Genomic DNA, 24437 nt, shown 5'->3' on the forward strand with positions numbered 1-24437 from the left:
TAGAACAAGGTTGGGCTCCCTTCTGACAGCAAGAGCCCAGGAGAGATTTCCGGTGACCTGAACCTGCAGCGAGTAGGCCATCTCTCACTTAACGTGACTTCAAAAGTTGACCACAGCGTCTGCTTTAGCAATTTTACAAGGCCCCGGTCCCAAATCAAAGCCGCATTAATGTATCTTTATACATTTGGCCCAGTGGTTTCTCCCAGCTCCCTGTCAGTTTTTTTGGCCATCATTAAAAACATATTTTAACATTTTATTTAGCTAGGCGAATCGGTTTGGAACAAATTCTTATTTACAAATACGGCCTACACCGGCCAAACCCAGACGATGCTGGGACAATTGTGCGCCATCTTATGGGCCGGTTGTGATACGTCTCAAGCACTCGGGAGCCCACTAATGGATAGTGAGCTGTGAGCAGGATAACTTCCAATGTGCCTTTCATTGTCTTTCCAAAGGCAAGCATCTACAAAGTTGACCACTTCCTCGCCAGGCAAACACAGTTTGATCTTTTATCATGGGGTTCCATGCTGCTGAATGTGATTCTCTTTGTGAGTCTCGCTGAATGTGGCCCATCGTGTGCTCTCCCCCTCTCCCAGTGCCCTTTATCAGAAAGGTCTCTATTTGGGTAAAAACAACAGTTGTGTGTCATCATCCCTGTCTGGGCATATCAATTATCTGTTATGATGAGCACTGTGCTCTGGTTAGAGCCAGGTCAGTCACATGTGCCAGAGCAGACCCCATTTAAATGGCACAGTCATATGGGTCTCCTAACTCGCTCGTGCTGCTGCAGTTGCCATGCCAATGTTACTGCACACCAGGCTCGGTGCATAAACAAGAAAACGGCTTGTGGGTGGCGAGCTGGAAAAGGGAAAAGGGCTTTGACATTATTATGACAATTACTGCCACGTAGGTGACTTGTCAGTCTCGTTTTCCATCCCCATTTTAATAGGACTTTAATCCATAATGGCAAAACGGTACTTGAATGTGGGCTGGCGCTGTCAGCTTAGAGGGCTTTATTGTATTGGGGAGAGACGACGGCATTTTCATGGCAAGTGCATGTTCAGGAGTGTCTGGTCTGGTGTGTCCGCTCCCTGGGTGACGCAGCTGCAGCACCCATACAGAACAGTTCATAGTCTTTGGTAATCGGGTCTGCCTATCTCTCCCAGTCTCCCCAGCAGAATCTCAATGGGAATTACATCAAATACACCAGGTTTGACAAGCCCAGGCTCAAGGAGGCTTTCATATGGCTCAGCTTAATATAAATTGAATTTTTATTTTTTGTCATAAGGATTGTGGACTAAACCTAGAGAGAGAGAGAGAGAGAGAGAGAGAGAGAGATGCGTATCAAATTCTCAGCAAAGGATCCCTCCATAGTTACATGGCAAAGAATCCAATCCCCACCTTTTCAATTTCTGTGATGTGATGGTGTCGGTACCGCCACTGTTGCATTCATATCCCAAACCAAGTTCATTAAGTCAGCCTTTGTCATGCGACTTGGAAATGTTAAATGCAAGGAAATAAAGTGTGCAACCTTGAGAAAGTACAATCAAAAACGTGGCTCCTGCTTGGCTGTCTGCGCACTTACAATGTGTGGCACGTCACGATAGCTTATGAGATAGCGTTGTCTTAGTGCCTTGTCAAGCTTATTTTAAACAACCCACTCGTAACAAACGTACAGTGATGCAAGTTTAGTATATGTACATTCAGGTCATAACCCCTTTGATCTAAACGTGCTCGTAAAAATGGCGAGCAACAACAGAGTGCATTTTATTTGGTGTGTCATGGGAACGTTCATGTGTATGTATAGGATTGTGTCTATGTATACTGAACAAAAATATTAACGCAACAATTTCAAAAGATTTCACTGAGTTGCAGGTCATATGAGGAAATCACTCAATTGAGAGCAAAATATTAGGAAGGTGTTCCTAATGTTTGGTATGTTCTTTGTATATGAAAGAGTCTAGAGTCGCGTGTGTGTTTATAGCAAATGTGTGCTGGACTGATGCTGTGAAGGCCCTTGGCCAGTCCCTGTCGGGCTGTGCAACCTTGAGCTGGTTAGCTTGGGTCAGTGGACAGAAGGGCTCAGCAGGGTCTAGCACTGAATCACTGAAGACATATTGAGAGGAGGGGGATGGGACTGGTATAGGAGGGATGGGACTGGGATAGGAAGGGACGGGATTGGGATATGAGGGATGGGACTGGGATATGAGGGATGGGACTGGGATATGAGGGATGGGACTGGGATATGAGGGATGGGACTGGGATTTGAGGGATGGGACTTGGATGGGAGGGATGGGACTGGGATATGAGGGATGGGACTGGGATTTGAGGGATGGGAGGGATGGGACTGGGATATGAGGGATGGGACTGGGATTTGAGGGATGGGACTGGGAGAGGAGGGATGGGACTGGGATATGAGGGATGGGACTGGGATATGAGGGATGGGACTGGGATATGAGGGATGGGACTGGGATATGAGGGATGGGACTGGGAGATGAGGGATGGGACTGGGAGAGGAGGGATGGGACTGGGAGAGGAGAGATGGGACTGGGAGAGGAGGGATGGGACTGGGAGAGGAGGGATGGGACTGGGAGAGGAGGGATGGGACTGGGAGAGGAGGGATGGGACTGGGAGGGATTGTTGTCTTCATAAGCTGTGTCAGAAAAGGACAGAAACTGTAGTATAATATATGCCATTTAGCAGATGCTTTTATCCAAAGTGACTTAGTCATGCGTGCTTACATTATACGTATGCGAATCAAACCCAATACCCTGGTGTTACAAGCACCGTGCTCTATCAACGGAGCTACAAAAGATGGAAACACAGGCTACTATATGTAAAAAACAAAATGTCCCCCCATCGGACTCCTGGCGGTTTCCTACCATATACAATATACATTTTTATGCTTTTTCATACTATGGTATTTAAAGAGATTGAACTGGATCTTAAGCACTTAGAAATGTGTAACATATTTTACGAATTGCAGGACATAACATAAATGGATGGTATTGTACACAGTTTATTGCGAAACATTTTCAGGGACCCATTTTGGCTCGTGAGCGCTACTTTCAAATCTACTGAATGGAATTATACAAAACCCATGTAACACATCTTTAAGTTCCTGTTTTTGTACATTGGTTTTGCGTCTAAGATAAGTGAAATCTGCTAACATTACAATTACTTCATATATTTTTTTTTGATTGACAGTTTTCCTCTGTGAAATGATTCAGTCATAGTCATAATTTACATAGTGACTATTCTTTTGAAGTAGTGTTTTTTTCAGGCTATTGAACCATGTATTGGGGTACATTCATAGTTCAATTTCTTTGAGGAGATAGGCCTACAGTATGTGTATTAGAGGTCGACCGATTATGATTTTTCAACGTCGATAGCGATTATTGGAGGACAAAAAAAAAGCAGATACTGATTAATCGGACGATTTAAAAAAATATATTTTTCACGTTAGTATTGCCCGTGTATAGCTTCCATCCCTCTCCTCGCCCCTACCTGGGCTCGAACCAGGAACACATCGACAACAGCCACCCTCGAAGCAGCATTACCCATGCAGAGCAAGGGGAATAACTACTCCAAGTCTCAGAGCGAGTGACGTTTGAAACGCTATTAGCGCGCACCCTGCTAACTAGCTAGCCATTTCACATCGGTTACACCAGCCTAATCTCGGGAGTTGATGGGCTTGAAATCATAAACAGCGCAATGCTTGAAGCACAGCAGAGAGCTGCTGGCAAAACCCATAAAAGTGCTGTTTGAATGAATGCTTACGAGCCTGCTGGTGCCTACCACCGCTCAGTCAGACTGCTCTATAAAATCATAGACTTAATTATAACACACAGAAATACGAGCCTTTGGTCATTAATATGGTCGAATCCGGAAACTATCATCTCAAAAACAAGACGTTTATTCTTTCAGTGAAATACGGAACCGTTCCATATTTTATCTAACTGGTGGCATCCATAAGTCTAAATATTCCTGTTACATTGCACAACCTTCAATGTTATGTCATAATTATGTAAAATTCTGGCAAATTAGGCGGCCCAAACTCTTACATATACCCTGACTCTGCGTGCAATGAACGCAAGAGAAGTGACACAATTTCACCTGGTTAACATTGCCTGCTAACCTGGATTTCTTTTAGCTAAATATACAGGTTTAAAAATATATACTTCTGTGTATTGATTTTAAGAAAGGAATTGATGTTTATGGTTAGGTACACATTGGAGCAAGGACAGTCCTTTTTCGCGAATACGCACCGCATCGATTATATGCAACGCAGGACACGCTAGATAAACTAGTAATATCATCAACCATGTGTAGTTAACTAGTTATTATGATTGATTGATTGTTTATTATAAGATAAGTTTAATGCTAGCTAGCAACTTCCCTTGGCTTCTACTGCATTCGCGTAACAGGCAGGCTCCTCGTAGAGTGCAATGAGAGGCAAGTGGTTAGCGCGTTGGACTAGTTAACTGTAAGGTTGCAAGATTGAATCCCCGAGCTGACAAGGTACAAATCTGTCGTTCTGCCCCTGAACAATGCAGTTAACCCACCGTTCCTAGGCCGTCATTGAAAATAAGAATGTGTTCTTAACTGACTTGCCTAGTTAAGTAAAGATTAAATAAAGGGGTAAAGAAAAAAATATTTAAAAAATCGTCCAAATCGGTGTCCAAAAATACTGATTTCCGATTGTTATGAAAACTTGAAATCGGCCCTAATTAATCGGCCATTCCGATTAATCGGCCGACCTCTAATATGTATATTTTAGTTACTTACAATTTGTGAGCAAAGCAGGATTATGCCTCTGAGAACTAAGGTACTTTCCAAATGCTTGGAAAGTTCCACTGTGTGAAACGCAATCTGTATGCAGAGGACACGTGTTGGTACCAAGCGTGCAGTGTGAGAAGTCTGAAGGGGCCTTCTCCCTCCATCAGCACCACTGTGTCACATTTCAATGCTTTTAATTTGGGAAAATCTCAAATGAAGCAGAGATTAAACTCATTTTAAGCTTGTTTTGCAATTGGGCTTCTACTTGTTGAGATGCACATTTCTCATGCTGAGACACAAGCTACTGTTGATGCAAATTTCCTACCTAAATTGGAGGAGTTTTACTTGCAGGTGTTTCTTTTTTTTTTTTTTTCAGGAGCAATTTATTGTACTCATTCTTTTCATCAGCCTGTTATGCGAGAGGAGTAGCTAGACAAGTTGTAAAAGAGCGTTTATTCCAATTAGTGCGATATTTCTGACTGATGTTTCTCTCAATGTATTGATGTTATTACTTTAGTAGCAGCATACGGAGAATGTGTCTGACGAAGTAAATATTTCAGCTCTCCTTCAGACAGTAGAGCCTTGGGTATATACTGCACTATTAAATAAGACCATCATTACTCTAAAAGAAAACAAATACGGAAAAAATAAACTCTCCATCTATCTCTTCCAATACACGTCTTCCTCTAACCCCAGTCAAAATGTTAAGTGTTTTGTTTGTGTTTATACAGTATGTCTGTTCACACATTTACTGAGCATTGAGGTGGCATTATGAGAGAACGCTTGGTCAGTGTTTCCTGGCTGTAGTGTCCTCGGTGTGTTGTCCCTCCATCTGCTATGGCCCCAGTTACCCCGGCAGCTGGGGGGACCCTGGCCCAGGACCTAGGGCCCAGTGCCAGGTGCCAGCAGGCAGGAACATGAGGTGTTAATTGAAGCTTGACCTGTCTTATCCAGTGTTTTGTTTGTTCCTAAGACATAACCAGATCTCTACAATACCTTTTAAGAAGTTCCAGTACATTCTGCTGTCCTATTGAAGCGTTGCTTTTAACCTAATTACCTGCCAGGGAAGTATAGTGGTGGGCTGGAGAGAGAGAAGATATTTCCTGCATTATTTCAAACCAAATCAAAGTTTATATGTCATGTGCGCCGAATAAAACAGGTACCTTACAGTAACCAATAGTTTGTGTGTGGGGGAGGGGGGAGTAAAGAAATAAAACAACAGTAAAAAGACATTTGAAAATAACAGTAGCAAGGCTATATACAGACACCGGTTAGTCAGGCTTATTGAGGTAGTATGTACATGTAGGTATGGTTAAAGTTACTATGCATATATGATGAACAGAGAGTAGCAGTAGCGGAAAAAGAGGGGTTGGCGGGTGGTGGGACACGGTGCAGATAGCCTGGTTAGCCAATGTGCGGGAGCACTGGTTGGTCGGGCCAATTGAGGTAGTATGTACACGAATGTATAGTTAAAGTGTAGTCCCGGTAACCATTTGGTTACTTGTTCAGGAGTCTTATGGCTTGGGGTTAAAAACTGTTGAGAAGCCTTTTTGTCCTAGACTTGGCATTCCGGTACTGCTTGCCATGCGGTAGTAGAGAGAACAGTCTATGACTGGGGTGGCTGGGATCTTTGACAATTTTTAGGGCCTTCCTTTGACACCGCCTGGTGTAGAGGTCCTGGATGGCAGGCAGCTTTGCCCCAATGATGTACTGGGCCTTACGCACTACCCTCTGAAGTGCCCTGCGGTCGGAAGCCGAGCAACTGCCGTACCAGGCAGTGATGCAACCGGTCAGCATGCTCTCGATGGTGCAGCTGTAGAATCTTTTGAGGATCTCACCCATGACAAATCTTTTTAGTTTCCTGAGGGGGAATAGGCTTTGTCGTGCCCTCTTCACGACTGTCTTGGTGTTTGGACCATTGTAGTATGTTGTTGATGTGGACACCAAGGAACTTGAAGCTCTCAACCAGCTCCACTACAACCCCGTCGATGAGAATAGGGGCGTGGTCGGTGCTCCTTTTTCTGTAGTCCACAATCATCTCCTTAGTCTTGGTAAGTTGAGGGATAGGTTGATATTCTGGCAACACCCGGCCAGGTCTGACCTCTATAGGCTGTCTCATCGTTGTCGGTGATCAGGCCTACCACTGTTGTGTCGTCTGCAACTTAATGATGGTGTTGGAGTCGTTCCTGGCCATGCAGTCGTGGGTGAACAGGGAGTACAGGAGGGGACTGAGCACGCACCCCTGGGGAGCTCCAGTGTTGACGATCAGCGTGGCAGATGTGTTGCTACCTACCCTCACCACCTGGGGGCGGCCCGTCAGGAAGTCCAGAATCCTGTTGCAGAGGGAGGTGTTTAGTCCCAGGTTCCTTAGCTTAGTGATGAGCTTTGTGGGTACTATGGTGTTGAACGCTGAGCTGTAGTCAATGAATAGCATTGTCGCATAGGTGTTCCTTTTGTCCAGGTGGGAAAGGGCAGTGTGGAGTGCAATAGAGATTGCATCATCTGTGGATCTGTTTGGGCGGTATGCAAACTGGAGTGGGTCTAGGGTTTCTGGGATAATGGTGTTGATGTGAGCCATTACCAGCCTTTCAAAGCACTTCATGGCTACGGACGTGAGTGCTACGAGTCTGTAGTCATTTAGGCAGGTTGCCTTTGTGTTCTTGGGCACAGGGACTATGGTGGTCTGCTTGAAACATGTTGGTATTACAGACTCAATCAGGGACATGTTGAAAATGTCAGTGAAGACACCTGCCAGTTGGTCAGCACATGCCCGGGCACACGTCCTGGTAATCCGTCTGGCCCCGCAGCCTTGTGTATGTCGACCTGTTTAAAGGTCTTACTCACGTCGGCTACTGCGAGAGATCACACAGCCGTCCGGAACAGCTGATGTTCACATGCATGCCTCAGTGTTGCTTGACTCAAAGCGAGCATAGAAGTGATTTAGCTCGTTTGGTAGGCTCATGTCACTGGGCAGCTCATGGCTGTGCTTCACTTTGTAGTCTGTAAAAGTTTGCAAGCCCTGCCACATCCAATGCGCGTCGGTGTAGTATGATTCAATCTTATCCCTGTATTAACGCTTTTCCTGTTTGATGGTTTGTTGCAGGATTTCTTGTAAGCTTCCGGGTTAGAGTCCCGCACCTTGAAAGCGGCAGCTCTACCCTTTAGCTCAGTGTGAATGTTGCCTGTAATCCATGGCTTCTGGTTGGGGTATGTACGTACAGTCACTGTGGGGACGACGTCCTCGATGCACTTATTGATAAAGCCAGTGACTGATGTGGTGTACTCCTCAATGTCATTGGAGGAATCCCGGAACATGATCCAGTCTGTGATAGCAAAACAGTCCTGTAGTTTAGCGTCTGCTTCATCTAACCACTTTTTTTATAGACCGAGTCACTGGTGCTTCATGCTTTAATTTCTGCTTGTAAGCAGGAAGCAGGAGGATAGAGTTGTGGTCGGATTTACCAAATGGCGGGCGAGGGAGAGCTTTGCACGTGTCTCTGTGTGGAGTACAGGTGATCTAGCATTTTTTTCCCTCTGGTTTTTTATTTCCATCTTCATTTCTTTTTTTCTTTCTTTACTTCTTTCTCTCTTCAAATGGTTCCTTTGTGTTGTGGAGCAGAATGCTAATGAGGTATGATTTCCATTGCCGTGTTTTAGAAGCCGCTGCTCACAATTAATCAGCAGAGATATCTGTGAACCTCTTTTACCCCCCCCTCTCCCGGATTCCTCTGATTAATGATAACGAGGGTGTTGAGAAAAGCCTGCTCTTTCCGCCCAAACAAAATGGCTTCCAGCCTTCTCTTCTCTGCCTGCGTCAGGCTTCCCGCCGGGTCATCTAAAGGAGCGTTGCCTCTGATGAACAGCCCCCTCCTGTGAATCACAAGATGTTCTATTCTAATGGCTCAGGGATTTTAATCATTTAACTCAAGTGATAAGATTCACTCTGTTTACAAATCACTTATCTCTGAATACATCTCCCGGGACTCAGCGGAGCTGAGGCGGAAATGCAATTGCGGCAAATAGAAGAGAAAGTAAGCATGATCATTAGATCAACGTCATTCTATCCTGAAAGATGATTCCTTGAAAGGTTCACAGGTGTATGACAGGCAGTTGTATCATATGCAATCCTTTCACCTTATGCCATAGTTGTGAGGTTTATTCATGTAACTTACTTCTGAAGCAGAGGCACTGCTTCTCCGACGCATCTGTGACAATGTTTCATGCACACACCAGTATCTTGTTATTGTTCAGGATACTCCAGTATTCTGCTTTTGAGTTCACGCATATAAACATCATATCCCATTTACATTAACCCGATAAAGCTTGTATCCCGGTTATGTGAAACAAGGGTAAGATGCCTGGAATATGCTGATCTTAGACGGGATACTGTGGCATGTAAACATATTATTTTGTTTACTGGTGTTTTTCTCAGTCTACGCAGTGTGATGATGTTTTCATCTGATTATCAAACAAATCACTTCAAAAAGTAGGCCACCTGCGCAGTTCCATTCCCCATAATAATTCTAGCATAATTTATTGACCCCTAATTTATACTGCTTCTGCTTATCATTTCCGACATTTGGTAGAACATTTGTTTGTCAACTATAATTAGATATAGGCAGATTTTCTTCTGTCGTAACTTGTTGCCCTAGAAGACTAGATAAAGTTGTGCTCACCAGAGTAATGTAGAATGCATGCACTAATCTAGCTAACACTGGTAAAGTTCTCAATTTGGTTTAGGGACCTGGAGAAAATGCAATAACTCAAACAGTGGAAAGATTGGTCCTGTGCAAAATGGCCATTGTCATCAGTTTAACCCGTTTTAATGAAGTAAATGAAAAGCTGAGAAAACAATGAAACACGTTTCTAATAAGACTTCACTTCATCTTGGGCGCATATTTTACGGTATGTGGTTAAAACAGTCTGCTTGCATAAGTGTCAAAGATAACACAATACGCTGAAAGAAAGAGATCATATTTCTCCACTCCTGTTCCCGAGACACCAGCATTTTACTGCAAGAAATGCATCATTCTGCAGGAGTTATTATATTACTGTACATGTGAGAGGTTATAGGCCTACAGTCAGTGTCCAGATTTCAGTTACTATTCCATTTCACCCATTCAAACTTCAATTAGGAATATTCTGTTTATTCACAGATACAGGGATACCCGGGAACGGGATATCAAAGATGCATGTAACACACAGGTTATCCAGAAATAAGAGCTCCTATCCAGAATACTGTGGTCACTGATACTCCTGATTTAATATGGCCAACCCAACTACTACAAAATCAGTAGTTTATAACCACTCTAAAGATTACCACTGTTCAAACTTCTATAATGACAGGGTACGGTGAGGTATGTTTCATGGTTCACCTCTCTCTCTCCTCTCACCACTCTTTTATTCTCTCAAAACACCTTATCTCCTATTCACAGCTTTACTTTACAAGCGGAGCAATTTTCACTGCAATGTATTATACCAGAGATAACAAATCAGTATATTATTGTGATTGTATTATATACTATTAACTGAATTTGTATTTTCCCCTGCAGTTGAGTATGTTCACCTTTCCTATCTCTTTCTCTCTGTGTTCCAGGGTCCCATTGATAATGACACGGTGGTCCATGTGGCCCTGATTGCTGAGAGCCAGAGGTATGTGATGGGAAAGATAAATAGAAAACTGTGGGTGGTAGCTATGTGTCTCTGAGATTAGAGAATAGTACAGTTGAAGTCGGAAGTTTACATACACTTAGGTTGGAGTCATTAAAACTCGTTTTTCAAACAAACTATAGTTTTGGCAAGTCGGTTAAGACATCTATTTGTGCATGACACAAGTAGTTTTTTCAACAATTGTTTAAAGACAGATTATTTCACTTATAATTCACTGTGTCACAATTTCAGTGGGTCAGAAGTTTACATACACTAAGTTGACTGTGCCTTTTAAACAGCTTGGAAAATTCCAGAAAATGATGTCATGGCTTTAGAAGCTTCTGATAGGCTAATTGACATCATTTGAGTCAATTGGAGGTGTACCTGTGGATATATTTCAAGGCCTACCTTCAAACTTAATGCCTCTGCTTGACATCATGGGAAAATCAAAATAAATCATCCAAGACCTCACAAGTCTGGTTCATCCTTGGGAGTAATTTCCAAACGCCTGAAGGTACCACGTCCAACTGTACAAACAATAGTATATGCAAGTATAAACACCATGGGACCACGCAGCCACCACACCACCATAGAGATGACCGTACCTTGGTGCGAAGAGTGCAAATCAATCCAGGAACAACAGCAAAGGACCTTGTGAAGATGCTTGAGGAAACAGGTACAAAAGTATCTATATCCACAGTAAAACGAGTCCTATATCGACATAACCTGTAAGGCCGCTCAGCAAGGAAGAAGCCACTACTCCAAAACCGCCATAAAAAAGCCAGACTACGGTTTGCAACTGCACATGGGGACAAAAGATCGTATTTTTTGGGAGAAATGTCCTCTGGTCTGATGAAACAAAAGTAGAACTGTTTAGCCATAATGACCATTGTTATGTTTGGAGTAGAAAGGGTGAGGCTTGCAAGCTGAAGACCACCATCCCAACCGTGAAGCACGGGGATGGCAACATCATGTTGTTGGGGTGCTTTCCTGCAGGAGGGACTGGTGCACTTCACAAAATAGATGGCATCATGAGGCAGGGAAATTATGTGGATATATTTAAGCAACATCTGAAGACATCAGTCAGGTAGTTAAAGCTTGGGCACAAATGGGTCTTCCAAATTGACAATGACCCCAAGCATACTTCCAAAGTTGTGGCAAAATGGCTCAAGGACAACAACGTCAAGGTATTGGAGTGGCCATCACAAAGCCCTGACCTCAATCCTATAGAACATTTGTGGGCAGAACTGAAAAAGCGTGTGCGAGCAATGAAGCCTACAAACCTGACTCAGTTACACCAGCTCTGTCAGGAGGAATGGCCCAAAATTATTGTGGGAAGCTAGTGGAAGGCTACCCAAAACGTTTGACCCAAATTAAACAATTTAAAGGCAATGCTACCAAATATGAATTGAGTGTATGTAAACGTCTGACCCACTGGGAATGTGATGAAAGAAATAAAAGCTGAAATAAATCATTTTCTCTACTATTATTCTGACATTTCACATTCTTAAAATAATGAGGTGATCCTAACTGACCTAAAACAGGGATTTTTTACTAGGATTAAATGTCAGGACGTTCGCACACGTGTATGTAAACGTCTGACTTCAACTGTATGTGTACGTGTGCGTGAGAGAGTCTATGGTAGTTTAGAAAGCTGGTTGTTTTTCCTCCCTTTCTCCTTCTCTCGTCTGTGGTGCTATTGCACTGTGCACATTAAGCGACTGGCCAGTGCGCAGTCTTCATCTATTAGCACCCTAATTTAGCTGTGGAGCCTGTTAACCTGTCCTGCTGTTCCAATCAGATGGCAGGTTTTCCTCAGCAGCTAACCTAACACTCTGTCTGATCACTTCCTCCAAGCCTTTACCTAATGCTTGTTTCAGAGGATTTTTCAAGATGTAGCTTGTACAAAACCATATAACTTTAATCATTAAACCCTTACTGAACCCTCTCTCTGGCTAGGACGTGTAGACAAACTCTGTGATTTTTTTTTTCCTCTGCAGTAGAAGTGACCATCCCCCACCTCAGCCTGACCCTATTGTTCAGTGGCAGAGGCCAATTCACACCAATGTGTTAGGGACCAGGTTGTCAGGGAACAGATTCAGCTGACCTGGCCAGCCAATCAATAGCCTAGCCTGGGAGCAGGCAAACCCCACTCTGCCTCTCAACACTTCAGTTGTTTCCAGGAGGAGAACAGGTTGAGACAACCTCTGTACAACCTCTGACAACTCCCGTCCTCCACATCAACTCACATTTGAACCTTTCCACATGGACAATCCTTCTTCTGGACTCCCTGACTGGTGTTTTCGTGTGTCTTTGACCATAAAATCACTATACAATACTTTTATTTTAATTTTATTTCACCTTTATTTAACCAGGTAGGCTAGTTGAGAACAAGTTCTCATTTGCAACTGCGACCTGGCCAAGATAAAGCATAGCAGTGTGAACAGACAACACAGAGTTACACATGGAGTAAACAATTAACAAGGCATTAACACAGTAGAAAAAAAGAGAGTCTATATACATTGTGTGCAAAAGGCATGAGGAGGTAGGCGAATAATTACAATTTTGCAGATTAACACTGGAGTGATAAATGATCAGATGGTCATGTACACTACAACACTTTCAGTAGTCTATCCTCCTTCTTGTTTCCTGTGTGTCTGTTTGGTAATAAACGTGTCTTCTGTACATCTGTCTCCTACTGGTCATTTACGTCCTCTAACCGGCACCTCTATCGGAGTCCACCACCAGTTTGTGGCGCTCTTTTTCATAGCTAATGTACTTTTGGCCACCCAGACTGTTGGGCTTCCTGAACAGTCCCGGCTATGTAGCCTAACAGTGTGTTGTGTTGTGTTACAGACTGCAGGTGTTTCTGAACACCTATGGCATCCAGACTCAGACACCCCAGCAGGTGGAGCCCATTCAGATCTGGGCCCAGAAGGAGCTGGTCAATGTGAGTTATACCACAGAATGAAATATGAGTGATATTCGTCACTATCTTCTTTTTTTAACCTTTATTTAACTAGGCAGGTCAGTTAAGAACAAGTTCTTATTTACAAATACGGCCTACCGGGGAACAGTGAGTTAACTGCCTTGTTCATGGGCAGAACGACAGATTATTACCTTGTCAGCTCGGGGATCCGAGGTTACCTGCCGCACCCAAATGGGTAACACCACATCCTGACCTTAGGCCTGCTGCGAGCCCAAACGTTGGTCATTAAATGCTCACTGCAAGGAGAGACGATTGTGCAACGTTCTTGTACATTTTCTGAAGGTAGGTAAATACACCTGATTTTAGAAATCAATAAACAAATCAGTCAATTACCTAGATGTCCAAGGCCATATTATCAATATGTCAGCCGAGCATATGGGCTTAGTCAATTCATCTGACTGTCAATCTTACATCCATGTTCTATTAAGAAATCCCTCTTGGTTGCTCAATCAGTCAAAGTGAGGTTGGAGATGGGTCTGTGTGATTTACCAGTTGACCTGTGACTTGATCAATATGGCATTCAAGTCTTAAAGTATTACTGTATTGTTGTAATGCGTATTGAAAAGCATTGGCCTTTCCCAATATATTAATTCATCTTAGAAAGGTCTACCTCTGCTCTTCCTCCCTGTTGTTGGGAATGTAGTTATGCAGCAGTGGATTGGGTAGGTGTCACGAGCCAGGACGAGCAGCATGCTAAATATTAAATCCCATGCGTTTTGAATCTGTTAAAGGCTGGGCCACCGCTCTGCATTGCGTCGCTCGCTTCATCTCTCTCTGCTGTTCGATTGTGTTTACAACAGCTGCTTGACAACAGGAGAGCGGCAATTACGTCCAGCAGCATGTTATTTATCTCAACCCAGGTGGCACAGCAACAGCGCTGCCAAAATAGCTTCCATTTGCCTCGGTGATGCCTCCCCAACCCCTCTGCATGTCTTTTGACCCATCTCCCAGCGATCATGTCTATAAAAGCCAATGGGTCCAAAAAAAGCCGTTTTGATTTCAACTAATTTGAACATTCGGTCATAAAGAAAACACATTTTCCTATCTCATGATTTTTGAAATACTATAGTAAGTGCCAAATAAAGTAACAGGGTTGACAGTGTTCTTATTGAACCTTAACATGAGGGACAGATGTAAATGAATACCTAATCACATGAAATGCATTATAATCTTCAGAAATTACTTTGTCAAAGCAGCAAAATAATGAGGGCTTTCTAATTGATGGTGAAACTTGGGAGACATTTTGGGAAAATCTTACCCAAGGTGATGCGGTTGACAGAGGGACATGTCGAAATGCTGCATTTTTGGCACTTTAGCAAGCCTTTATTCCATTGAAAAAACATTGATTGATAAACGGAGACACTGCGACACTAAAGCCTTCTGTTACAACAGTCCTCATATCACCCAACCTAATGACACACTCAGAGTGTAGCCGTCTTGATGGCATTAGCAGCAATCATATTAGCAGTTTGGTTGCTTTCAATTGTGGTCTGAATGAGAGGACTTTGTGATGTGAGCCGTATGCTGTGGTGTGTTCATTGGTATTCCATAGGCAGGGACAGGGAGCTGTGGGTGCAGACAAAGGTTCACACAACGTCTCTCTTCAAACAGGAGGCATGGCCAGGGGCGCTGGGAATTTGTTGTGCGACTTAATTCTGAATAAATGTTTCCCGTCTTTGTGAACTCTGCTTTTTTTTATATTATCATAATATTCTGTTAATTGCTTGATTCTCCTATTATCTTTCGTACTTTCCATCCATGTATAATTCCTTTCCAACTCATTCGAAGATGGGGAAAAGCAGGAGGAGTGGCAGAGCTCCATCTAGTGGTAGGATGTACACATTGCTCTTTGGTACGACTGGTTATTGCTGTGTATTGAAGCCGGTTAGCTACGTTTCCTGCAGCGCCACTGAAGTATGTAGTCAGTGTTATTGACCAGGAGCATTTATAGCCTGGTGTGGAAAGATAAGGGCAGTATGAAACAGAGGTCACATGGACTGCAGTGTGCCTCTCCACATGAATGGATCAGGTGCTGTAAAATCAATGCCCATTATCTGCTTTGTTGCATTATGGATTGACGACAATTTTCCAGATCACTCTGGCATACAGGTTGTTACCTCTATTTTAGTTTGAGTGTCTTCAGGAAACAGACACTCTGTGACCTTGTACCATTTACATAGCTAAAATTAAATTAAAATATATTTTAAATATTCAAATTCCATTTGCCAAGGCAATATTACACCAAGACCATACCAGGTAGAAGTGAAAGAATTGGGAGCAGTGAGGGCCGATCCTGACTGACGGAGCCTACTAACTAACTAACTGAGCTACTTGGTGTTGAGCTTTACAGCAAGGGCCTGCAATATATCTCTGCCCTCTGACAACTCTCCAGTAAACCCACTTGCACCATAGCACTAAACAGACCCATAGAGGCTCCACAACAGAGCCGTCTTATGCAGGCTCTGTAGGGGCCATTAACTACTGACACGTCTCATAACTTCAGAGGGAAGTAATTTTAGATTATGGATCGCAACAAAAGAAAATCCCCCAGGGATATGAGGATGATTGATCTTTGGAGGTGCAGTAAAAATAGACAACTTTCCCTGCCTGGCATTTTTAAAATGACTCCCATTATGATCTCTGTCATATCTACTGAGTGTGTTGTCAGATCTGAAGGCTGGATATGTGTAAGAGAGGGAAGGAAGGTAGCTAGCTATGTTGATAGCAGTTGTCGATTGATCTGTGACTTGCCTGGAGGAATAGAAGGAAGGTAATGCTGTTGTGGTCTGTTTGTTAGTGTCAGCTGTAATGTAAATGTCGTTGGTCAATAGGCCACGGTCCAAGATTTTATGTGTAATTTTAAAACTAGGCTTCTAAAAAAAAAAAACGTAACTGAAATATGTATGTATTTTTCTTTCTCCCCCCCCCCCCCAGGCGTACCGCTTCCTGGCCATCAATAAGAAGCTGGGGCTGAGTGGGCGTCCAGAAAGGCCAGTGGGCTGCATGGGGACTTGCAAGGTGAGTGTTCACCACTCATTGCTAGCACATACTCAGAGGTCATGGGCACACCACCACCTCCTCACTGATTAACATAAACCAGCACTTCTGCGTGTGAAACCACATGTCAGAAACAGAATAATATTAATTTACATGTACAGATATAATGTACATAGATATTATACATATTTTTGCCTGACTCTTAACATTGTACAAAGTACTGCTGCCATGCAATGCATGATGAAAATATAGTCATTTAATTTCATAATCCACTTTGATATTGTGAGCTGCTGTCATTTTTTTGGTATTCCTTCTAGTTGTGTCCAGTGAAGGTCATCCAAATAAGTTTACACAGCTGAATTGCATTTAAAAAAAATACAAAATTGCAAAATGAATCAATCACAGGTCCAAATCTATTACTAAGACAATCTTTTAATGGAACTTTTATGTGTTCTGATGGAATAGGGCGTCCTGCCAGAGGGCATTATTATCATCTCTTTGTTTGTGTGCGTCGGCGTGCTCTTGTGTTTTAGAGACGGACAGGGAGAGCGAGTGTGCCTGTGCATATTTGTGTGTTTGTTTGTGGAGGAGAGGTTGTGTGTTAGTTTTAGGACGTATCTGTGCTCGCAGGACTGTAATGTCTATGTGTTCCAGCTCCTGTGTATTCCTTCCTCAAGATCGATGGGTTGTTTTACGTCCTGTCCTGAGTCATATGTCGGTACCTCCGAGCCATCCATCTTGGCCTGCAGGATCAAGTAATGCAATGTGTCTGCTCCACTCCCCACAGATTTATCGGATCCTGGGGAAGACTGTGGTGTGCTACCCTATCGTCTTTGATCTCAGTGACTTCTACTTATCCCAGGATGTCATGCTGCTGATTGACGACATCAAGGTGAGCTGGGGTGAACTCACCTCATACACACGGCTGTTTAGACATTCGTCTGTTTTAATCCTAGTTCTGGGGCCTGCACACTCACCATGTTGTGTCCCTGACTGCCTGTCTGTTTGGTCAATGCAAGTTTAATGTGTTACATATCTTTGTGTGTAGAATGCACTGCAGTTCATCAAGCATAGCTGGAAAATGAAAGGTCGCCCACTCTTCCTGGTCCTCATCAGAGAGGACAACATCAAGTAAGATCTACTTTTGTATTTCCTGTACTGTAAGGGTTACTGCTTTAGAGTGTATTGGAATCCAGCACAGGAGGTGTCCCCTGTATTTGCCGATAAGAGTTTCATTATAGTCATTTATATCACTTTAGCTTGGGTGTTATGCTGATCACAGCAGTATTGATCATTATCCAAAGAGCACCTTTTAAATACAATAAAATAGCTTACCTGTCCACAGTAGAGGTTGTTCTATAGGAGTCAGTGGAATAACATATAAAACAGCTCAATACTCATTAGGTCAGGCCTGGGAAAAGGCCAGCCCGGGGGCCGTATGTGGCCCGCGACCTAGTTCAATACGGCCCGCGGAATCATGCTCAGATCAGATTTTGCGATAGTAATGTTTTGAAAAACATATTTGTTATTCAACTTAAAGCCCAATGAATACTCACCTTTGTGTCATGATTTAACTCCCACCTCTTGTGGGACATTTATTTTGAAGGCACGTATAAATAACAACTACACGAGGACAGACAGTGACTGACAGGCTGACACACATCACAGTTACAAATAGTAGCTAGCTAGAAATTGTGCAAAAATTAGGTTTTCAAAGAAAATGAAAAGTAGAACACGAATGTAGGGTGTTCCAGCAAGAGTGGACATCGAAAATAATTCTTTATTGAGGTATCAGGGAAAGCTGTGCCCTTAGTGTGCAACGAGAGCATCGTTGTCTTGAAAGACTACAACTTGTCCCGACACTTCCAGATGAAGTATACAGAGAACTGTAGGGATATGTCTTCTGAGCAGAGGGCGAAGGCATTGAAAGAGTTGCAAAAGAGGCAAGGACTTCTCACAAAACTGCATTCAGCAAACAACATAATTGCGAGAGCTAGCTATGTACTGTCCCACAAAATTGCTAAACATAGCAAGCCATTCGCTGAGGGCGAATTCATTAAAGAATGTTTAATTGACTCTGCAGCAATACTTTGCCCCGACAAGAAAGAACTGTTCGAAAATATTTCCCTGTCAATATGAACAGTGACAGGGCGTGTTGAGGACATTGCAGAGAATATGGAACAACAGTTGAAAGACAAGGTAAAGGATTTCACCTATTTCTCCTTGGTCCTAGATGAGAGCAGTGATGCACGTGACACGGCACAGTTGTTGATATTCTTACGAGGCATAACCCCAGACTTTGAAATTACAGAGGAGCTTCAGTGTCGTCAATGAAGAGCACAGCCACAGGAAAATATTTATTGGAGGAGGTTAATAAGTGTGTGGCAAAGCTGGGACTGAGTTTTGAAAAGTTAACCAGTGTGACCACTGATGGATGCCCAAACTTGACAGGAAAAAATGTTGGTCTTTTGAAAAGGATACAAGATCAAGTAGCTGAGCTGAACCCAGATCAGAATTGTTTTTCCTGCATTGCATTATTCATCAGGAGGTACTCTGTAAATGTGTTCTGAAAATGAGCCATGTTGTGGATATATTCACTAAAGAGGTAAACTTCACAAGAGAAAAATCTTTAAACCACAGGCAGTTTGTCTCATTGTTGGAAGAGACAGAGTCGGGTCATGCGGATCTCCCCTACCACACAAACGTGGGGAAAGTGCTTAAAAGGGTGTGGGACCTGAAGTCGGAGATTGCTGAGTTTTTGCAAATGAAAGGAATATATGTGGATTTCCCTCAACTGAAAGATAAAGAATGGTTGGCTGATTTTTACCTTCACCGTGGACATCATGGCCCTCAAATCAAATTTATTCATATAGCCCTTCGTACATCAGCTGATATCTCAAAGTGCTGTACAAAAACCCAGCCTAAAAACCCCAAACAGCAAGCAATGCAGGTGTAGAAGCACGGTGGCTAGGAAAAACTCCCTAGAAAGGCCAAAACCTAGGAAGAAACCTAGAAAGGAACCAGGCTATGTGGGGTGGCCAGTCCTCTTCTGGCTGTGCCGGGTGGAGATTATAACAGAACATGGCCAAGATGTTCAAATGTTCATAAATGACCAGCATGGTCGAATAATAATAAGGCAGAACAGTTGAAACTGGAGCAGCAGCACGGCCAGGTGGACTGGGGACAGCAAGGAGTCATCATGTCAGGTAGTCCTGGGGCATGGTCCTAGGGCTCAGGTCCTCCGAGAGAGAGAAAGAAAGAGAGAAGGAGAGAATTAGAGAACGCACACTTAGATTCACACAGGACACCGAATAGGACAGGAGAAGTACTCCAGATATAACAAACTGACCCTAGCCCCCCGACACATAAACTACTGCAGCATAAATACTGGAGGCTGAGATAGGAGGGGTCAGGAGACACTGTGGCCCCATCCGAGGACACCCCCGGACAGGGCCAAACAGGAAGGATATAACCCCACCCACTTTGCCAAAGCACAGCCCCCACACCACTAGAGGGATATCTTCAACCACCAACTTACCATCCTGAGACAAGGCTGAGTATAGCCCACAAAGATCTCCGCCATGGCACAACCCAAGGGGGGGCGCCAACCCAGACAGGATGACCACGTCAGTGAATCAACCCACTCAGGTGACGCACCCCTTCCAGGGACGGCATGAGAGAGCCCCAGTAAGCCAGTGACTCAGCCCCTGTAATAGGGTTAGAGGCAGAGAATCCCAGTGGAAAGAGGGGAACCGGCCAGGCAGAGACAGCAAGGGCGGTTCGTTGCTCCAGAGCCTTTCCGTTCACCTTCCCACTCCTGGGCCAGACTACATTCAATCATATGACCCACTGAAGAGATGAGTCTTCAGTAAAGACTTAAAGGTTGAGACCGAGTTTGCGTCTCTGACATGGGTAGGCAGACCGTTCCATAAAAATGGAGCTCTATAGGAGAAAGCCCTGCCTCCAGCTGTTTGCTTAGAAATTCTAGGGACAATTAGGAGGCCTGCGTCTTGTGACCGTAGCGTACGTGTAGGTATGTACGGCAGGACCAAATCAGAGAGATAGGTAGGAGCAAGCCCATGTAATGCTTTGTAGGTTAGCAGTAAAACCTTGAAATCAGCCCTTGCTTTGACAGGAAGCCAGTGTAGAGAGGCTAGCACTGGAGTAATATGATCAAATTTTTTGGTTCTAGTCAGGTTTCTAGCAGCCGTATTTAGCACTAACCGAAGTTTATGTTGTGCTTTATCCGGGTACCCGAAAAGTAGAGCATTGCAGTAGTCTAAGTTTTATTTGAGACGACTGTACAACCATTAAGATTAATTGTCAGATTCAACTGAAGATCTCTTTGTTTCTTGGGACCTAGAACAAGCATCTCTGTTTTGTCCGAGTTTAAAAGTAGAAAGTTTGCAGCCATCCACTTCCTCATGTCTGAAACACAGGGCAATTTTGGGGCTTCACCATGTTTCATTGAAATGTACAGCTGTGTGTCATCCGCATAGCAGTGAAAGTTAACATTATGTTTTCGAATAACATCCCCAAGAGGTCAAATATATATAGTGAAAACAATAGTGGTCCTAAAACGGAACCTTGAGGAACACCGAAATGTACAATTGATTTGTCAGAGGACAAACCATTCACAGAGACAAACTGATATCTTTCCGACAGATAAGATCTAAACCAGGCAGAACATGTCCGTGTAGACCAATTTGGGTTTCCAATCTCTCCAAAAGAATGTGGTGATCGATGGTATCAAAAGCAGCACTAAGGTCTGCTCATGAATGAACTGAATTCTAAACTACAAGGGAAGGGCCTTTTTGCACATCAGATGTACAGCCTTGTCAAAGCCTTCAAGGGAAAATTACTCCTGACCCGCCAACTAGAAGCCAACCATCTCACCCACATTCCGACACTACTAGTCTGTTCCCTATCAGATGACCAGCGGGAGAAGTATACATCGCTGCTGCGTGCTTTGAACTGTTCGTTTTCTCATAATTTTGAGGATTTCAAAGTGTTGGAAAATGACATGCTGTTGGTTTCCTCTCCTTTCAGCTTCAATGTGGATAACGCTCCCACAGACCTGCAACTTGAGCTTATCAATCTTCAGACTGATGCAGTGATTAGAGAAATATTCAAAACAATGTCACTGACAAGGTTCTATGTATCTCTCGATGAACAACACTTTCCAAACATTAGGAGTTATGCACCCCTCATCACTGTCAAACGCTCCCTAAAACACTTCTGTGAGCAGGCCTTTCTAATCGACCTGGCCCGGGTATCCTGGAAGGACATTGACCTCATCCCGTCAGTTGAGGATGCCTGGTCATTCTTTAAAAGTAACTTCATCACCATTTTAGATAAGCATGCTCCGTTCAAAAAATGCAGAACTAAGAACAGATATAGCCCTTGGTTCACTCCAGACCTGACTGCCCTCGACCAGCGCAAAAACATCCTGTGGCGGACTGCAATAGCATCGAATAGTCCCCGCGATATGCAACTGTTCAGGGAAGTCAGGAACCAATACACGCAGTCAGTCAGGAAAGCTAAGGCCAGCTTCTTCAGGCAGAAATTTGCATCCTGTAGCTCCAACTCCAAAAGGTTCTGGGACACTGTGAAGTCCATGGAGAACAAGAGCACCTCCTCCCAGCTGCCCACTGCACTGAGGCTAGGTAACACGGTCACCACCGATAAATCCATGATTATCGAAAACTTCAACAAGCATTTCTCAACGGCTGGCCATGCCTTCCGCCTGGCTACTCCAACCTCGGCCAACAGCTCCGGCCCCCCCCCCCCCCGCAGCTACTCGCCCAAGCCTCTCCAGGTTCTCCTTTACCCAAATCCAGATAGCAGATGTTCTGAAAGAGCTGCAAAACCTGGACCCGTACAAATCAGCTGGGCTTGACAATCTGGACCCTCTATTTCTGAAACTATCTGCCGCCATTGTCGCAACCCCTATTACCAGCCTGTTCAACCTCTCTTTCATATCGTCTGAGATCCCCAAGGATTGGAAAGCTGCCGCAGTCATCCCCCTCTTCAAAGGGGGAGACACCCTGGACCCAAACTGTTACAGACCTATATCCATCCTGCCCTGCCTATCTAAGGTCTTCGAAAGCCAAGTCAACAAACAGGTCAATGACCATCTCGAATCCCACCGTACCTTCTCCGCTGTGCAATCTCGTTTCCGAGCCGGTCACGGGTGCACCTCAGCCACACTCAAGGTACTAAACGATATCATAACCGCCATCGATAAAAGACAGTACCGTGCAGCCATCTTCATCGACCTTGCCAAGGCTTTCGACTCTGTCAATCACCATATTCTTATCGGCAGACTCAGTAGCCTCGGTTTTTCGGATGACTGCCTTGCTGGTTCACCAACTACTTTGCAGACAGAGTTCAGTGTGTCCAATAGGAGGGCATGCTGCCCGGTCCTCTGACAGTCTCTATGGGGGTGCCACAGGGTTCAATCCTCGGGCCGACTCTTTTCTCTGTATATATCAATGATGTTGCTCTTGCTGCGGGCGATTCCCTGATCCACCTCTACGCAGACGACACCATTCTATATACTTCCGGGCCGTCCTTGGACACTGTGCTATCTAACCTCCAAACGAGCTTCAACGCCATACAACACTCCTTCCGTGGCCCCCAACTGCTCTTAAACGCTAGTAAAACCAAATGCATGCTTTTCAACCGTTCGCTGCCTGCACCCGCACACCTGACCAGCATCACCACCCTGGATGGTTCCGACCTTGAATATGTGGACATCTATAAGTACCTAGGTGTCTGGCTAGACTGTAAACTCTCCTTCCAGACTCATATCAAACATCTCCAATCGAAAATCAAATCAAGAGTCGGCTTTCTATTCCGCAACAAAGCCTCCTTCACTCACGCCGCCAAACTTACCCTAGTAAAACTGACTATCCTACCGATCCTCGACTTCGGCGATGTCATCTACAAAATTGCTTCCAACACTCTACTCAGCAAACTGGATGCAGTTTATCACAGTGCCATCCGTTTTGTCACTAAAGCACCTTATACCACCCACCACTGCGACTTGTATGCTCTAGTCGGCTGGCCCTTGCTACATATTCCTCGCCAGACCCACTGGCTCCAGGTCATCTACAAGTCCATGCTATGTAAAGCTCCGCCTTATCTCAGTTCACCGGTCACGATGGCAACACCCATCCGTAACACGCGCTCCAGCAGGCGTATCTCACTGATCATCCCTAAAGCCAACACCTCATTTGGCCGCCTTTCGTTCCAGTTCTCTGCTGCCTGTGATTGGAACGAATTGCAAAAATCGCTGAAGTTGGAGACTTTTATCTCCCTCACCAACTTCAAACATCTGCTATCTGAGCAGCTAACCGATCGCTGCAGCTGTACATAGTCTATCGGTAAATAGCCCACCCATTTTTACCTACCTCATCCCCATACTGTTTTTATTTATTTACTTTTCTGCTCTTTTGCACACCAATATCTCTACCTGTACATGACCATCTGATCATTTATCACTCCAGTGTTAATCTGCAAAATTGTAATTATTCGCCTACCTCCTCATGCCTTTTGCACACAATGTATATAGACTCCCCTTTTTTTTCTACTGTGTTATTGACTTGTTAATTGTTTATGTGTAACTCTGTGTTGTCTGTTCACACTGCTATGCTTTATCTTGGCCAGGTCGCAGTTGCAAATGAGAACTTGTTCTCAACTAGCCTACCTGGTTAAATAAAGGTGAAATAAAAAATTTATTAAAAAAAGATGTTTGTAATTTTTGGGTCAACCTTTGTTTGTGAACAGACATTTTCAATGATGAAATATAACAAGTCAAGGCACAGATGATCTCTTACTGACTCTCACCTCTCAGCAATCCTGCGCATAGCGACGTCAGAAACTATACCTGACTTCACTGCTCTAGTCAATCCCCATAAGAGACTTCACTCCTCACACTGATTGAGTAGTTTAAATATAATGTTGAGCTCTCTCTCTCTCTCTTGTGTTTTTTGCATACCTGTTAACAAGAGTTCTGTCC

At 44.0% G+C, this 24437-nt stretch overlaps 1 protein-coding gene across 7 annotated transcripts in view; it reads left to right on the forward strand.

Annotated features, from left to right (window-relative positions):
- The window catches only part of LOC109886277 (phosphorylase b kinase regulatory subunit beta), a 90195-nt gene that overhangs the window by 55091 nt on the left and 10667 nt on the right, over positions 1-24437 (forward strand). For all 7 annotated transcript variants that reach the window (XM_020477999.2, XM_020478005.2, XM_031809647.1 and 4 more), the window contains 5 exons: positions 10376-10431; positions 13285-13378; positions 16352-16435; positions 17202-17306; positions 17463-17545. In XM_020477999.2, the coding sequence (XP_020333588.1) occupies positions 10376-10431; positions 13285-13378; positions 16352-16435; positions 17202-17306; positions 17463-17545 (422 nt within the window). The remainder of the gene's footprint in view (positions 1-10375; positions 10432-13284; positions 13379-16351; positions 16436-17201; positions 17307-17462; positions 17546-24437) is intronic.

This window comes from Oncorhynchus kisutch, linkage group LG3, assembly GCF_002021735.2.
Source record: "Oncorhynchus kisutch isolate 150728-3 linkage group LG3, Okis_V2, whole genome shotgun sequence".
In the NCBI taxonomy this organism is placed as follows: domain Eukaryota; kingdom Metazoa; phylum Chordata; class Actinopteri; order Salmoniformes; family Salmonidae; genus Oncorhynchus; species Oncorhynchus kisutch.